This window comes from Protomyctophum bolini (assembly GCF_963924005.1).
Source record: "Protomyctophum bolini genome assembly, chromosome: 8".
Lineage (NCBI taxonomy): Eukaryota > Metazoa > Chordata > Actinopteri > Myctophiformes > Myctophidae > Protomyctophum > Protomyctophum bolini.
This window is the reverse complement of record NC_137869.1, coordinates 12874584-12889175: the sequence shown is the minus strand read 5'-3', so window position 1 is coordinate 12889175 and position 14592 is coordinate 12874584. Positions and strand designations below refer to the sequence as shown.

Here is a 14592-nt window from a genome sequence, read left to right as displayed (position 1 = left end):
CATCATCTCATCACTTCCTCTCCACCCATAAAGCATCTAACATTGCCAGACCAATTCCCCCTCTACACAGTATAATCTCAAGACACATGGCAGCAATTAAGATTTATACACACGTCACTGCCTGCGTCTTGTTTACTGTAATCTATACATAATGTCAGTTTGTGGTTGCATTTCCTGTTTTACCAAGGTATGTTTATGCCTATGCCCAAATCCTCCTACATTGAATGGGCCAACAATGAGCATCTGTAGTCAATCTGCATTGTCATAGCATATATATGTACTCTGATATGAACTTCCCTGTTAAATAACAGGGAAGTTCAATACCTAGACTCCCCTATTCGCTGTTGTTTTTGGAACAGCTGTGGGATGTAAACACTGTGGTTTGTCTATAATGGATGATTGCATCCTGTATTCAGAGACTTAAAATTGTTTCACCATGCCAGTCCTGAGGGCAATTGCTAAGTGGTTGTTATCTTGCCTGCTTATCTTTCTTTCTCTCTCTCTCTCACTTAACCGTTTGGGGTATAATATTTATCATACAAATGCCCTGATAGAATACTCACACCGGCACTAGTGCTGAAAGCTGTGGGGCACATGTAGGATGCACGTCGTAGGGAAGTGGAAAGTGCATTCTTTAGATAGTTTAGAATCCCATAATAATTATGGTTTTATTCCCTCTCGTCATCTCTGATTTGTCGTCAGTCAGATCTGGGGAAGGCATTTTTACGATCAAACATGTTGTGTAAATTTAACTTTCTTCAAAAATGTCATCCTCTGGTTAACAGTGTTGTAATGTTGTGGCATGAGTATGTGAATTTTGTGGTTACTTAAGTTGTAGATAAGGCATCATTAAAAAAAGCAATCTTTCCTTCTTGTGTCGGTTATCGTCATACATTTAGGTCTTTGTATCTTTGTTGATGAAACTACTGTGTTTATGCAGAGTCTATAAATAGATGCCTGTCAGCTGTTCAAGTCAACAGAGAGGATCACACTTGAGCTCACAGTGATAGACAGCTACAAATTAGCATTACCGGTATTCACTTCCAAAACATACCTCTAGTTGCTTCATGACTATGAGAAATACTAGCAGAAAGTACAGAGAAAGAGCATGCTTTCTCTCTTTCCACTTCCTTGCACCTCTCTCCTTTTGAGCAGGATTTGGAGAAGGCTTCACGTTACAGTGACCTGGAAGCTTAGAGACGGCAGAGAGGTTTGGTAGACAGGGAAACCTGATTAAAAGCTGACGGCACAGTCAAAATAGGCCAGCACTCAGATAAGGAAACCATCAAATAGGAGATAGGAGATGGAAGAAAGAGGTACTGTAGGCAAAGAGGGAAATGACAAGGTAGAAGAGAAAGATCCTTATCCATCTACCTGTGTGGTGTTGCTGCGAGCGACGATCCCCTTGAAATGTTTATGGGGGCGCCGATCCTTAGCATATGGGCCAGGAAATCCCCCAGGGATACAGAATGCAGACAGAATATTGTTGATGTTATTACAGTATCTACAGTATGTGTTCCAGTAGTGGAAAGTAACTAAGTACATTTACTCAAGTACTGTACTAAAGTACAATATCTATGACTTCTCTTCTGTGTGTTATATATTAATTTGTATTTGGTGTTTAACTTGCTCTGCTTTTATTCTTTCGAGACTCTTGTACTGTATGTCAGGGGTTCTCAACCTGTGGGTCACGACCCCTCGGGGGGTTGCCAAATTATTTTGGGGGTCCCCAAATGATTTTTTTTTAACTGAATGGCTGGAAAAATGGAAATCTAGAGTTTACATAGTACATGCATAAACTTTCCTTAATCATTATATCTGGTTTCAGTCTTCATTTATGATATATCTATCTTCTCTATTATTAACCCATTTTGGACGGGAACCCCTTTTGGTGTTAGTATTGTTTTATGCTTTAGCTATTGAAAAATAGCAGAGTGGCGCTACGAGCTTGTAGGTCTGCTATTTTTGAAAAATCGAAGAACGACTGACATAGAAACATAGCTTTTTCAGAAAACTGTCAGGATGTAGAAGACATTTTTTTATTCGGATCTCAGGTTAAAATGGGTTAAGGTTATTTTTGCAGTCAGTTTGTATTGGGCGTGGGGAGGGTGGCGGGGCGGGGGGCGCGAGACATGGCCAAAGCATTCCCGGGGGTCCCCAGCCAAAAATGTTGAGAACCCCTGATGTATGTTGAGGCTCATACAGTGTTTTACCGAAGGAGATGGTAAGAAGTTGAGAGTTGTATTAGTTTCCATTGGTTCTGTGAGGTTGTAATTATTCAGTTTTTGTCTCACAGGGACCTCGAGGTCCAGATGGCCCACTGGGAGAGCCAGGCCCTGAAGGCATCAAGGTAAACACGCACGCACGCACGCACGCACACACACACACACACACACACACACACACACACACACACACACTCACACTCACACTCACACTCACACTCTCACACACACACACTGTGGAAAACATCATATTTTAATTCACATTGCTCATTGTGTATGTGTGAAGGGGCAAACATTTAGGATTGAAATCAGTTCATGCTATTGTATAAACTGACTTGTGTACATGCCAATGGTGACTGATTGGCTAACTAAATAATAGCAACTAACTGAATATCATAGTCTATTTATTCACTCTTTATGGGAAATACATGCTTTTTCCAACACCCTAAAATGTGTTTTATTTTCTTTGCAGGGAGAGAGGGGTGAGAACGGAAAAAATGGGGAACCAGGATTTATAGTGAGTAATCTGTAAATTAACGTTTTGTCAACTGGTATCTCAGCTATACAAACTAGTATGGACCCAATGTACAGTACTCAATACTGTACTGTATGTGTGCACGCTTGCTAAATAGGTATCAGTATGTCAGTAAATTATGAGTAAATGTACTGTATGTTTCATGTTGCTGTCCATCTCTCTGGTTCATCTCTGGGTCAGCTCCTCAGGCAGCTCTGAGATGACGAGACATTTTAACCAGTATATTTATTTATCCAAAGCCTTCCCTAATTAGTGTCCTTAAAACCTGCTGGCATTGTCCACCAGAACCCCACATCGTATGCACTTGAGCCACTGCCATGGAAAATGAATTACTCCATATTTTCTCCACATGTTCCCTCAGCTTCAAGGTTAGCCTTCGGCTTCTATAAATGCAGGTTTAAAGTGTTGTTAATATCTGCCAGGGAGCTCAATGGACTTTTAATTAGTTCACATTTGCAATGTGCCATTCTCTCAGAGAGTCTGTGTCAGGTTATACTGAACTTAGTTACTGTGCAACTGTGCCAGTGAGGAAACCTGAGCTAAGTCAATAAAGTATAGTGGGATGAACATGAAACCCACTCTGTATTTTAACTGTACCTAATCTGTAGCACTTTATTGGGAGGGAAATGAACCACTTAAACCTTACTTACTTTGTTGACCGGAGTGCGTCTATACTTCGTCCGCTCTTTTTATCCCTCTACACAAATTGTTTTTGCTGAAAATAAAAGCTCACATTGCGTTGCAAGTTGCAACACAACATGTTGCGAGCTTGTAGATCTAGTATTTGTGTTTGTTACTTGTTTTGTATCAGCAGGCCTGTTGATACAACGATAGCAGATACTATATAATAACGATAGCAGATACTATAATAGATACATAAATGAATTCATAGTGATATCAAGCATGACCATTATTGAACAGTTTACTGAACTTCAGAGTATTTAACATACTGTACTAGAGCGGTGCCCATTGAGCACTGGCCTACTTGGAACGATGTAAGACCCACCCACTTATTATGAGTCTATGCAGATGTCAGAACATCATTGTGATGTCAGAACAGGACAGCTCCATAATAGAGATATTATAGGGGTAATCAGGTGTGATCAATTGGCTAATTTGGGCCCTGTCTATAAGGCCAGAGCGTAGGGAGGAGTTTTGCTCAGAACGGGTTATTCTGGTTGCCATTTTCCTGCCTACCAGTAGGCTAGTAGGCTATAGTAGTAGGCTGCTGCTTAATTATCAAATAATAAAATACACGCTGTATGGTTTCTTTGATTTGGGTGTCAGCTGACAAAATAACATAACCTTCAGCAACATTCCCAAACACATGTATGCTCTGCTCTCTACCTGTCCTCAAACGAGCATGACAGTGTAATCAAAATAATAATGGTCAGATCGCATAGACAGATTATTTATTTACTGCGGAGAGAACACATGTTTGACTGATCACTCGTCACTCTCGTTGTGTTTTCCCGCTCTCCCTGGTTCCATAATCATAATTATGTCCACATGTCTTCTCGTCAAGTAAGATGTAAACATTGAGAACTGTTTTGACGTGAGGGGAGGGGAGGCGGCTATCAGATCAGAACACCTGAACATTTTCTAACGGCGAATAATAATACCAGTCAAAGATAGGAGAGATGGAATATGGTGTACTGCAGTGACAGTATACACACCAGCGTCACTGACAAGCAAACTTACGAACTACAGTTTGAATCTAACCCATGAAATGTGTCACATTTCCTCCACCTCTCTATTGTCTTTTCTGTCTCCACAGCACTGTTGAAATAAATCAGAAATCCCATGAAAATTGTCTTTAAAAAGTTATTTTGTCTGGCGTCTGGGTGGCGCAGGCCAGGGCTAAAGTTCCTGCCGACCACCACGGAGACTAGACATTGGAATCCTTCACAATGCTTCTGGCTTGGCTGGGACCACTGGGTATTCCAACGAACAATAATGTTCATGGGAAAGGAAACTGGGTGGAGAGGAAGATCTCTGACGCTGTGCTGTAGTGACCCCTGCAGGTTGGTCTGGGTGCCTGTTTAGTAGGGAGTTGAACTTAGAAGAATGGCATGTTCCTCCGCATGTATTCCATCCTCTTGGTGAAACTCCTTAGCGTCAGGTGAAAGAAGTGGACTGGCAGTGTCTTGAAGAAGACACATACTTGCCTATACCCTTCCTAACTGACCAACCAGTAGGGGTCAGCAGCGACAAGAGACTGCTGTACATGGGGATTTGGAAATTGGAATTACGACTACACTGGGGAAAGAAATTAAGTCGTTTTTGTTAAGTCATCATGCCTAAAAAGACAAAAAAAAAAATCACATGAATCTGTTTCGCTATTTCCAAATTTCATTGAGATGTATAATTTTAAAATAAACAGCAGACACTAAATTGTGCCAGCAGTATACTGTAATCAGTGGTTCAGTGTCTCATGTTTGGATTTTATGTGTTTCCTTGCAGGGCAAGGCTGGCGCTCCAGGAGAGGGAGGCCTTCCTGGGAAACCTGTGAGTTCTATGTACCTTATAATGTATTTTTCCACTCCATCACCCTCTCAAAGCTTTCATTTCCATGTTTGAAGCATGACGTAAAGACTGCTCATCATCACTATGGCTACAGAAGACAACAAAATGCTCAGGCTGATTAATCATTTCCATGTCTCCTTTTTTTTCTAATGTTACCTACTCATTATGCAGACCCTGACATGACATGGCTGTTGTGCCAATAAATGTGTGTGTGCGTGCGACGTGCGTGCGTGCGTGCGTGCGTGCGTGCGTGCGTGCGTGTGCGTGCCTGTGCCTGTGCGTGAGCGACTTGCATGCATGCGTCTGATAGATGGAATAAACAGGAATACAAAACAACAAAATAATTTGCTGTATTAAGTGGGATGTTCTGTAATGTAGTTCTTTGCCAGGAATGAGCCTCATTCAGAGAAAGGCTTGCATGCTCAATGGATGTTGGATTCGGTTATTTGACTTGTCCTGCATCCAGTTGATGAATGAGCTGTTTTCTGCTTTCACAAATCACACATTGGCTTAAAACTTGACAGATATCATTGTTTGTAATTATTCTTGACGCAGGCATGAATGCCTTCATGTTTTCTCAGATTTCTCACTCGAGTACTTATATTGACACATAGCGTTGTTTGTAATTATTCTTGACGTAGCCAGTGGGCACACTCAAGTATCGGTATACAAACAGCCACACATGCATGCACTCACAGCACACTGTGCATACTCACAATCTAGTACGAGTACATACATGCCCCGGTGAGCGTCTCACTACAGTCATTTGAATAGGGCGAGAGCCCAGGCCAGTACATCTGATCTCTCACAACACTCACAGGTCATTATGTCAGCAAACAACTGTTTGGACTTGAAGTTCAAGGCGAAGAGTTACTGCTCCACTGACATGACTTTGACCCTCTACCTCTGCTGGAATTCTTACCAATGAGATCTGATGCCTACAGGATGATATATTAAGTAATTGTACTTACAGTAATATATCATCCTGTATTAAGCATCAGATCTGATTGGTGGATGAGTACCGTACCTCCTCCCTTCTGTCATTATCCTTTTAACGCTGATCTACTGTGTATTTAGACCGATTTGCAACAGCAGGAAAAAGCACTTCCCTCACCTTTGCCCGCCTTTGGACTCATAGCGCCATCTTGTGACTGGTCCAAGAAAAGAAAAAAATAAGCTGGTCCAATGCATGAACTGTATCATGCCCCCTCTCTCACACTATTCAGTATCACTCTGTGGGCACATTTTGTGGTTAAGCTGTGGGCATCTGAAGTCTTTCTGAATTCATGAGTGGAGACAGAAAGAGTGATCTCATTCCCTCCAGGATCATTATTGAAAGTAGTCACTCATTCCTCAGTGTTTCTGGCTTCTCTGGTTGATACTGTTTGGCAGGGATTATACCATGTTCACGGAATATTGAATTAGATCATTTATTTTGTAATTTATATAAATCCTCTTGCTCTCTTACACGATTTTACAGTACAGTATTTGGCCTATGAAAATGTATAGTGACCTGCTTTCAACTATTGTGTTCTGAATTATGTAATTTTCATTGTCATGTCTTTTGTGGTTACACCACCTATGACGTAAATTGTAATGTTTTCCAATTGAACATGCAGACTCATCTATGACAAATGTTTTACTTGAAACACACACATCTTCTTCCACGGTTCTTGGCCAATGCAATGCTTTTTTATCTGAGTTAGTGAACAAACTTCTTGAATCTTAGATTGTATAGTCTCTCTCTGACAAAGCCGTATTGTCTAAACTACAACAAAGCAATATTCACAGTAAGGCAAAGACAGTCATTATTCCTGCATCATCAAGTACTTTCTACAGGCTTTAAAAACTGCTGCTTTCTGCAACCCTATTACTCCACTGTAAGATCAAACACACTCCCTACTGACACTGTTCTCTGTTTGTACGGATGATGATGATGATGATGATGATGATGATGATGATGATGAGGTGAAGATCCTTCATTTAGAATGATCTAGTATATTGTAGCCTCTTTGTTGTTGTTGTTGTGTTATTGTGTGCAACATTAAACTAACTAAATTAGGACCGGCTTGATAGCCAGATGGTTATAGGGAGCAATGCTTTGATCAGTGAGTCCCTAGTTTGATTCCCAACCTGCCAGGCCATTTGCTGAATGTCATCCCCCTGCTCTCGCCACACTGCCTGTCACTCCCTCCACTGTCACTGACTGGAAAATGTTGCCCCCCAAAAAGCAACCCTAAATTAACGGTGATCTGATGTTTTCTGTTCCAGGGTAACGCGGGGACTCCAGGCAGTACAGGGGAGATGGGACCCCACGGTGAACCAGTAAGCAAGCAGACGTCACACAATAACACTGTTGTTTAGGGAAACTAGCACACAACATAGTGATAGACAGCACGCTCTTACAATGACTTACCATTTGCTGTGTCACACTGGAAGGCTTCTGTGCAAGGCAGCATGTATCAATTGTTTGATTTGTCCAGTAAGAAAGAATGGGCAGCGTACCGATGCAGATAGATCAATAGATAGACTAGAATAGACTTTTATTGATCGCCATGAGGAAATTCAGGCATCACAGCAACACAGCAAAGTAAGCTTGAAGTGCAGATTAGACACACACACACACGCATGCATGCGTACATGCAACACACACACACACACACACACACACACACACACACACACACACACTCACACACACACTCAGGGAATGGAAGTAACTTTGTGCTCGGTACCTGCAAGAGTTGCAACACACAGGCACGTGCGCGTCCCGTCGCTGCAGCGCAAACACAGCCGTCATTATTCATAAAGTTAATGTTGGAGTCAGTAGTTATTGTTGTAGTCAGTAGTTATTGTTGGAGTCAGTAGTTATTGTTGGAGTCAGTAGTTATTGTTGGAGTCAGTAGTTATTGTTGGAGTCAGTAGTTATTGTTGTAGTCAGTAGTTATTGTTGTAGTCAGTAGTTATTGTTGTAGTCAGTAGTTATTGTTGTAGTCAGTAGTTATTGTTGTAGTCAGTAGATATTGTTGGAGTCAGTAGTTATTGTTGGAGTCAGTAGTTATTGTTGGAGTCAGTAGTTATTGTTGGAGTCAGTAGATATTGTTGGAGTCAGTAGTTATTGTTGGAGTCAGTAGTTATTGTTGGAGTCAGTAGTTATTGTTGGAGTCAGTAGTTATTGTTGGAGTCAGTAGTTATTGTTGGAGTCAGTAGTTATTGTTGGAGTCAGTAGTTATTGTTGGAGTCAGTAGATATTGTTGGAGTCAGTAGTTATTGTTGGAGTCAGTAGTTATTGTTGGAGTCAGTAGCGGCGAAAACGGCAGCCAAAAAAATGCTAATAAACAGCGTACAATTTGGGAAAGTGAAAAAGGGTTTATGAAGTGACCTGCATAAGGTAATGGTCAACACCCGTGTGCAAATTCAGATCAATTGGTCCACACACACGCACGCATGCACGTACACACGCACAGTCGCACACGCATGCACACACACGCACGTACGCACACACACACACACACACACACACACACACACACACACACACACACACTTTTAGTCTTTTAGTCTTCATACAGCTTCATACCTCTAATTAGTAATTCTATTGATTTTCAAAAGATTTAGTTTTGACTTATTTATGACATTGCTATACCAGATTCATGTACAGCATCATATGTTTATTTGTATTTTGTTCCTCAGTTGAAAAATGTAATAAAATATAATTACTCACCTCAGGCATTGCCATTGGTTATTGATCTTTCAGGGAGCCAAAGGACCTCCTGGAGACGCAGGACCTGATGGAGAGCAAGGCCATGAGGTATTTTACCTATTCTACTCATTTGTAAGCTTTTAATTAATTGTAAAATTAACACAAAGCACAAAAACACAAAGTTTAAGATTCCACAACAGCATACGGCTCTTTAGAATAGAGTACATGCAGTATACACCGTATATGCTACAATATATAGTATGTATAAATGAAGAACACTTTCATTGACCTCTCTTCACTTTCACTCTCCCAGGGTGCATCTGGTTCAGAGGGGGAGTCAGGCGCCATTGGAGAGCCAGGGTTAAAGGTCAGCACACCTCATCTGGAACACCAGCTCAGTACAACTGTCATGTGAAGCTTACTTGTCCCCTTCAGTAGAGTGTGGAAGAGTGCACTATTACAGTCCTATTATAGTCCTATTACATGACTGTAGCCTTGGGTCCAAAAACAACTACATGTCAAATTGTCAATGTCAATGCTCCTTCAAGTTCAAGTGGTAGTGGAGTGTGTGTGTGTGTGTGTGTGTGTGTGTGTGTGTGTGTGTGTGTGTGTGTGTGTGTGTGTGTGTGTGTGTGTGTGTGTGTGTGTGTGTGTGCGTGTGCGTGTGCGTGTGTGTGTGTGTGCGTGCGCGCGCGTGCGCTCGCATACATGTATGTTCATATAGCTCCTGAGCAGCCAGTGTTGTGCTTTGTCTCTATAGGGTGAAGTGGGGCCTTCGGGAGGTGAAGGGGAGCAGGGGCAGCAGGGAATGAGAGTGAGTGGCTCCGACCGAGCTCCGACCGACATACTAATCCCTTCCTTGCTTGTGTTTGGGCAAATCTAATCCAGCAGTATATTTACTCTCCCTTCATTTCACTGAGGATGTGTAAATCCCCAGCTTTGAGAGAGTGGAATTGTTTTTTTTAGATTGTCAATAACCTGTTGAAACCTCTGCCCATGTCTTTCCTTTCCACCAAATTCAAATCTATACTATAGAACAAAGTAATGATTAAAAACAGTGCTTCTGCCGTATATCTACATTATAACATACGGTAGCATCCATCAAGGTAACATGGCCATGATATATCTTAGGAGTGGGACAGTTAATCAAACTAATTGATTGAATCGATTAAAATGGATTTTTAAAAAATAGATTTGTTGATGTATCTTTCTTATTATAAAAAAGGGCTTCTCGATTATAAAATGTTATCGAAAAAGTAATTGACTAAATAATTGCGAAGATATTCGATAGTTGCATACAATACATCTGGGTGTGTCCATTTCACGATGTAGTATTTGTATTTGTCCTGTTTAATCTCACATGACAGATTAAGGGTTCCCAGATTGGTTCCTGTTTGACTGCCAGGAATAGACAAAGACCTCATAGTGACTAAAAGAGGTCGTTGAATCTGAGCTGTGCATGCTATTCGTGACTGTTTCTGTACTCCGTGCCTTTTTGGCTGGTTTGTCTTTGTAATTGCAATAGCAGTGGGTATTCTACAAATAATTTCATTGATATCCATTCAGCAAAGGAAAACACAATAATTAAAGGCCTATCTGTTCTCTTCCATGGCATGTATTACATGGTCTGTGATTCTATGGTCCATGAAGAGAACAAATACGTAACATACTGTAGTACTTATGTACAGTATAACCCAATTCTATGTTGATAAGAACCACAGACCCCTAGGATACTGTAGTCAACATTCCTGAAGGGACACTCCTAATAGGAGAACTTCTTGAAACAATCTGCGTCCTCTGGCATTATAAAACACCAGAATCACAACAGATATCATTCTGAAAGCAAACAAGTTCTCAGATATCTGAAAAGGGATATACCATAGTTTACCAGCATACTTTAATTGTAGTGTTCATTGGATGTTGTCTTGTAGGGTGCTCCTGGTCCCTCTGGTGAAGATGGCTCCCAGGGGAAAGACGGACCGAAGGTGAGGACCACTATATATTTTTTCGCTTCCATAAATCACAAATAAGGGCTTTTCACTGTCAATTTACGAATCTCAATTTAATGTTGATGTCTCTATGACTGTATGAAACATTGCATGTCCATATGTAAATATGATACAATGATATGTATTTTCTATTTTGTTCAGAAATGAATACCATGTTGTACAATGACAGTGTCATGTTATGTAATGGCGATCTACAAACTCACTCAATGCGTTGCAAATGCAAGGCAATTTTGGCTACTTTTGAAAGCTTTTGAAAATCTTTGCCTATAATAATAACATTCCCAAAATAGGAATGCCAGGTTGAAAGTGGTTAAGCCAGAGCTTGAGAAAGCTGAGGGTGTCCTGTGTTATCTCAGACAATAGTGGAGAGAGAATAGCAACAGGAAATGAATCTGAAGCTGCGTTATACGGTACATTGTCATAACATGTTAATGGTCCCTGGATAGTGTATAGCCCACTTTACCCTGTATACTGGATATTCAGGACTTACATCCCATCAATGGAATATAAACACATATAAACACATTTTATGCTAGTCATACCACTGTGAAAGCTGGAATTCAACAGATTCCATAAGATGTTATGTCTCGTACCTTGTAGGAGCCCCTGAACACCATGCTGTCCTCTTCTTAGTGGCAATATGAAGCAACTTACAGTATTATTACAGCTTGTCTCATGCTGATGATCTCTTGTCAGTGGTGGATACCCTCAACCCCAGTACTTGCGTCAAAGTGTACATATTAAGTGCCATTTAAACTGAGCACTATAACTATGAATATGTAATGTAAAAAGAATGTTCTAACTGTAGTGGATGGCAAAGTTCACACCACAACTATAACGACAACTACAGCCGTAAACAATGGATCAAAGTTTGGATCGTTTTCAGGAAACGTTCTATCCAACCTAGACAAAGGATCTAAAAGTGACTCTCCACCAAACAGACTATTTCAGACTACTACTGTACTGGCAGTCGGATGATGACGGATTGTCTGGTTCGCCAGTCTCGCCACACCGCACAAACTATTGCTAACAGTCGGCCGGTGGCACTTTGTTGTGCGCACGTCAGAGGAATTCAGATGAAACTAGATAAAGTGCCCTCTGGGCACAGGTCTCCACCAGGGCAGGGCAGGTTGTGGCCTCCTGGTGGCGCTATAACAGGCCAATGTGAAAAGGGTGGGATATATTCCTCAGCCTAGTAGGAAAGTCTGTGAAAGAGTTCACGTAAATTGCACGCTGCGTTCATGATTTGAGGCTTTTTGTTTAAAACAGGCAAACTTTGAAAACCAATGTTAGACAATTAGGATGGAATCTAAAATATCGGACAGATCCGTCTTGAACACATGACTATAGAGTTAGTGTGTAACGATTTGCGTGATTTTTGGACAAAATCTGGAGGAGTAATATTTTAAAAAAAGTCGGCCTCCTGGTGGCACTATAACAGGCCGTTCTGAAAAATGTGGGGCAGAGGTTCATCATTGCATCCAGGGAGTGTGTGCAAAATCGACCGGGTTAACGGTGCCGGAGATTAGCTGGTAACAGACGGACGGACACACGGACTCACTCACACACACACACAGACAGAGTGCAATAACTCTCCATACCAGGAGGTGGCAGTAGTCTGCAGGGGCATACCTCAGAGAAGCTGAGGCAGAATCAAAACAATAACACAGGGCATATTTACGATAATTGCAGTCCTGCAATTATCGCAGGACTTGCTCCTGCACCAGAACAGCTGTGTGTCAACAATAGCTTTTATTAATATTCAGTCTTACCAGCATTGATGATTGACATCAGCTAGCACTGTACTTAGGTATTTAATCAATCAATCAATCAATCATAAAAAACACAATTTTAACACTTTTTGTAAACTTATACTCAAATAAAGTACAGTTTTTAGTCAAGTAAATTGCAAGTTAGTTACGGCCCCCCACTGCTCTCTGAATATAAATGTCTTCATCACCATCTTTGATTCTCTCTCTGTTCCAGGGTGAGCCCGGTGATCCAGGACTCCCGGGAGAGCCAGGGGAGAGAGGAATAGAAGGGGACTCTGGGCCTCCAGGACCTGCTGGGGGACCAGGGAAACAGGGCTTTCGTGTAAGTTTATTTTATTTATAGAAAATCATAATTACCAGGCTGAGCAGGCTCATAGATTTTCATAACTTAAGCTCATTGAGTTTCAACAATCTTATTTGGACAGAGCGCAGCTAAAAGCTATTTGTTATATATACCAACAATCTGTGAATTTAAGACGAGATCCAGTTACAGTTAACAAACATAATTAAGCAGATTTAAAGTGGGTAAGACTTTCGGGTCTAATCTGTCACATTTCAGATTACTGCTAAACCCACACCACCAGGGGGACTCGAATCCCACAAAAGCTGCTTGTACAACAAATAGTACTATTATGACTATGGGTCTCCAACTCCACAAAACTAGGAGAGGATCAGGAGAAGCTTTTACTTTTTATACCCCCAAGCTATCCAGACCTTGAATGATGACATTCAAGGTTTGGATTCCCCCCTGTCTTCAATAATTAAATTACTTCTACAGTAAAGTAGTCTCCAGCTGACTGACTGCACAAACAAGGTTATGCAACGCTTAGTTTACATTCTTCAAGTGAATCAGTCTCATCGTGCACCTCTGCACGACTCTGCACAGCTCTGCCTGTCATCCTTTATAGTTTCTGACCCTGGCATAGAACCTTCACAATATATCAATAGACCACACCTTTAATGCTGTTTGAAGCAGGAGCGCTGTCTTTTCACGGCACCACTACCATGGTTTGTTTTGCTTCTATGTGTGAATGTGAACGAATGAGTGAGGCGATGACTTTATAAACTTAAAACCGGGGATGGTGAAATCAAGCGTGCCCCGCATATTTCGCATATTTTGCGCGTAAATATACAATTATTGCTGTGAATATGCACCCTTTTAGAAAATGTTTTACCCCTGCATAATCTGCGCCATTTGGCTGATTATGCAATGAATTATGCGATCGCGTAATCGCCTTTTTCTGGAGGGTCTAAACTATACTTTTGTCCTGATAGTCATCATAAAGCATTTGATGGTCCATTGAAACATCTTTTGAAAACCACCTTTTAAGGTGGACTTTTTCCCGGAGACATTGCCCTGTCCACTACGCCACAGAGTTCACTTTCAATTTGGCTGTGCAACATTAAATTCATAGCCATTGTGCTTGATTATTATGCTGTATGCCACACCTGAGTTGAATTCTTGAAGGAACAAGAAAGTGGCCACACACACATTATGCCACATCTATCAACTAATCATCAGACTGAGCCGTTTCACCATACTCACCTGTTTTATAATAATCTTTCAACATACCTTAATTCTCAGATTTATTATTTGTCATCAGTAGCCCCACTTCTCTCAAACATACAATATTTATGGGCTGCAAATACAAAGACTTGAATATTAATAATTATGATCTGCAACTAGTGTTTTGGTAGATAATTCCCATGTGTGCCAGTAGGGGTCAGTCTTTGCTTAAACAAAGCATTCTTATACAGGGCATTCTACAGATAAAGCCAACTGTGGAGGTGCAATAAGATGTTACATAATATATTCAGTGCT

The 14592-nt window shown here is 41.1% G+C and overlaps 1 protein-coding gene across 2 annotated transcripts in view; it reads left to right on the top strand.

Annotated features, from left to right (window-relative positions):
* The window catches only part of col24a1 (collagen type XXIV alpha 1 chain), a 134832-nt gene that overhangs the window by 90745 nt on the left and 29495 nt on the right, over window positions 1-14592 (top strand). For both annotated transcript variants that reach the window (XR_013964517.1, XM_080770376.1), the window contains exons 29-37: window positions 2297-2350; window positions 2698-2742; window positions 5224-5268; window positions 7558-7611; window positions 9044-9097; window positions 9303-9356; window positions 9750-9803; window positions 10921-10974; window positions 12985-13092. Coding sequence is in view for 1 of the 2 variants with exons in the window: in XM_080770376.1 (XP_080626502.1) it covers window positions 2297-2350; window positions 2698-2742; window positions 5224-5268; window positions 7558-7611; window positions 9044-9097; window positions 9303-9356; window positions 9750-9803; window positions 10921-10974; window positions 12985-13092 (522 nt within the window). In the remaining variant the exon portion in view is untranslated. The remainder of the gene's footprint in view (window positions 1-2296; window positions 2351-2697; window positions 2743-5223; window positions 5269-7557; window positions 7612-9043; window positions 9098-9302; window positions 9357-9749; window positions 9804-10920; window positions 10975-12984; window positions 13093-14592) is intronic.